Source organism: Prionailurus viverrinus, chromosome B2, assembly GCF_022837055.1.
Source record: "Prionailurus viverrinus isolate Anna chromosome B2, UM_Priviv_1.0, whole genome shotgun sequence".
NCBI lineage: Eukaryota > Metazoa > Chordata > Mammalia > Carnivora > Felidae > Prionailurus > Prionailurus viverrinus.
The window spans coordinates 17921036-17923993 of record NC_062565.1 but is presented as its reverse complement, the minus strand read 5'-3'; the positions used below and the strand labels follow the sequence as shown (position 1 = coordinate 17923993).

At 44.3% G+C, this 2958-nt stretch overlaps 1 protein-coding gene across 1 annotated transcript; it reads left to right on the top strand.

Annotated features, from left to right (window-relative positions):
* The first annotated feature begins 754 nt into the window (after positions 1–754).
* On the top strand, positions 755–1731 carry LOC125166247 (F-actin-capping protein subunit alpha-1-like). Its single transcript, XM_047860090.1, is given in 2 exon segments — positions 755–1199; positions 1201–1731. Coding segments are annotated over 2 exon segments (852 nt in total). The 5' UTR covers positions 755–878.
* The last annotated feature ends 1227 nt before the right edge of the window (positions 1732–2958 follow it).

Here is a 2958-nt window from a genome sequence, read left to right as displayed (position 1 = left end):
GGAGACACAGAATCAGAAGCAGGCTCCAGGCTCTGAGCTGTGGGCACAGAGCCGGATTCAGGGCTTGAATTCACAAACCACGAGGCCATGACCTGAGGACGTTTAATCAACTGAGCCACACAGGACCCCTGGCATCTCAGAATTCGTTAGAATTGTCCGTCTTGGAGAAGGGGAGTTAGCATGTCTCAAATCACCTGTTTTTGCAGAAGTAATCCACAATAAAAGTTGATAAATAACTTTTAGGCATTTAAATTTGAAATATAAGACAGCAGAACAAAATAGAACAAGCATTGATCTTGAGCACTGTTTTCATTAATCAGTCCAGGGTTCCACTCTATAAGCATTTGGCCAGGAAGGATATAACAGGTGGCCTGCGTGCCACACTCAGTGGCCCAGAGGTCAAAGTCAAGGAGAGGAAGAACTAAAGGAAATGAATGCTTCTACCCACCCTCCCCCACCCCAGCAATCTTTCTCGGCTCTGGAAAGAATATGTAGAAAGAAAGACAGTGTTTTATTTCTTCCTGACTAATCTCTTAATTTCATTAAACTGAATCAAATTATCCAGGACACAGAAAAGAGCTTAATAAAAAAATCAGATACTATTTCTTTTTCTTCTCATTGATATATGCCACCAGAAGTCTCTGGGTAGTTCTCTTAGGAATTTCAGATCCACAGTCATTTTGAAACAGGAGGCCCACACTTAGTGCTCCGCGAAACTCACCTCCACTTTGATATTTCTGGATTCCAGTATTTACCTCTTAAAAATGAGACGAAACAAAATGCTTCCCCCTGAATAAAAGCAACGCATACTCTGGAATAGAGTGAAAGTAACAAAAATAATCCATAATCCTGGCCTGGCTGGGCCAGAGCAGTCCAAGATGGCCGACTTCGAGGATCGGACGTCGGATGTGGAGAAGGTACTCATAGCTGCTAAATTCATCACTCATGCACCACCAGGGGAATTTAATGAAGTGTTCAACGATGTCCGGCTACTACCTAATAATGACAATCTCCTCAGGGAAGGGGCAGCGCATGCATTTGCTCGGTATAACATGGATCAGTTTACTCCTGTGAAGATAGAAGGGTATGAAGATCAGGTCTTAATTACAGAACATGGTGAGCTGGGTAATAGCAGATTTTTAGACCTGAGAACCAAAATTTCCTTTAAGCTTGATCATTTACAGAAAGAAGCAAGTGACCTCCCAGCCAGAGGACGTGGATGGAGGTCTGAAGTCTTGGAGAGAACCCTCTGACGGTGCTTTCAGGGCCTACGTGAAAGATCATTACCCCAATGGCTTCCGTACTGTTTGTGCTAAAACTATAGATGGGCAACAGACCATTATTGCCTGTATTGAAAGCCACCAGTTGCAGCCTAAAAACTTCCGGAATGGTCGTTGGAGATCAGAGCGGAAGTTCACCACCACACCACCTACAGCCCAGGTGGTCGGAGTACTTAAGATTCAGGTTCACTGTGACCAAGATGGCAATGTTCAGTCGGTTAGTCAGGAAGATGTACAGGATGCAGGAACTGTTTCGAATGAAGTCCGAACTGCCAAGGAGTTTCTTCACATCATAGAGCATGCAGAAAATGAACGTCAGACAGCAATTAGTGAAAACTATCAAAACAACGTCAGACGCCGCATTCAAGGCCTTGAGCCGGCTACCCGCACCGCAATCGACTGGAACGAGATCCTCAGCTACAGGACTGGCAAAGAAATGCAGAATGCTTAAAGGCTGAGTGTAGGATTCTTCAGTCTGTGGAAAGAAAGGATTCAACATGCAGTCCTAGGATAGTAAGTGATTTATAAACAAGAATGATATTTTGCTAGGGCTTTCAAAGTTAACGGGTTTTCTAGCTTCCTGGAATACTGTTGAACGTATAGCATCATCTTGATTCTTTTGTGTTGTCTGCCTTGTAATTTTCAGTTTTCACTATACCTACTTGTACTTGTTTTTTTTTTAATTCTGTCACGTTTAACAATGGAAAGAGAGAGAGCTATACTGGAGTCGTTTTACTGTTTAGAAAATTTTCCTAGCCATGAAGCCCTGTTATTGAAGTTGACAGTTAACAAGCTCACCACTTTTCTACTCCTATCCTTCAAAGCAATTCCGGTACTTCAGTGCTTTCTCCTGATCCACCAACAGCTAAAGAGGCTATGCTACAGGGGCGCCTGAGTGTCTCAGTCGGTTGAGAGTCCGACTTCAGCTCAGGTCACGATCTCGCAGTTTGTGAGTTCGAGCCCCGAGTGCTCTGTGCTGATGGCTCAGAGCCTGGAGCCTGCTTTGGGTTCTGTGTCTCCCTGTCTCTCCGCCCCTCCCACACTCATTCTCTGTCTCTCTCCATCTCTCAACAATAAACATTAAAAAAAAAAATTTTTTTTTTAAGGCTATGCTACAATGGAAGACACATTCATCCTTCTCCCCCTGACTGCTTTGATCATCATTTACAGCATCTCATAACTACTTTTCAATAGTTTGGATTGGGCTTTTCAGGTCCTTTTGTGGGGGCAGAGGAAGTTTTCTGGAAATTCCATTATAGCCAGCTTCTCTGGAGAAGTTGTTTTAAATCCAAGGACTTGAACCACATTCCCTGCGCGTGAACGTGTTTGCTTTTTTCTCTTCCCTCATTGTCTCCTTCCCACCTGGTACCAGTATAGTTATAGACATCTGCATTTTTAGAAGAGTTTTACCCATTTATTATTATCATTATTATTATTTTATTATTCAAGAGCTGCTGACATACTAGGGATGTAGTACAGTATACAACTTGAAAAATGCAGATGTTGGGGCGCCTGGGTGGCGCAGTCGGTTAAGTGTCCGACTTCAGCCAGGTCACGATCTCGCGGTCCGTGAGTTCGAGCCCCGCGTCGGGCTCTGGGCTGATGGCTCAGAGCCTGGAGCCTGTTTCCGATTCTGTGTCTCCCTCTCTCTCTCTGCCCCTCCCCCGTTCATGCTCTG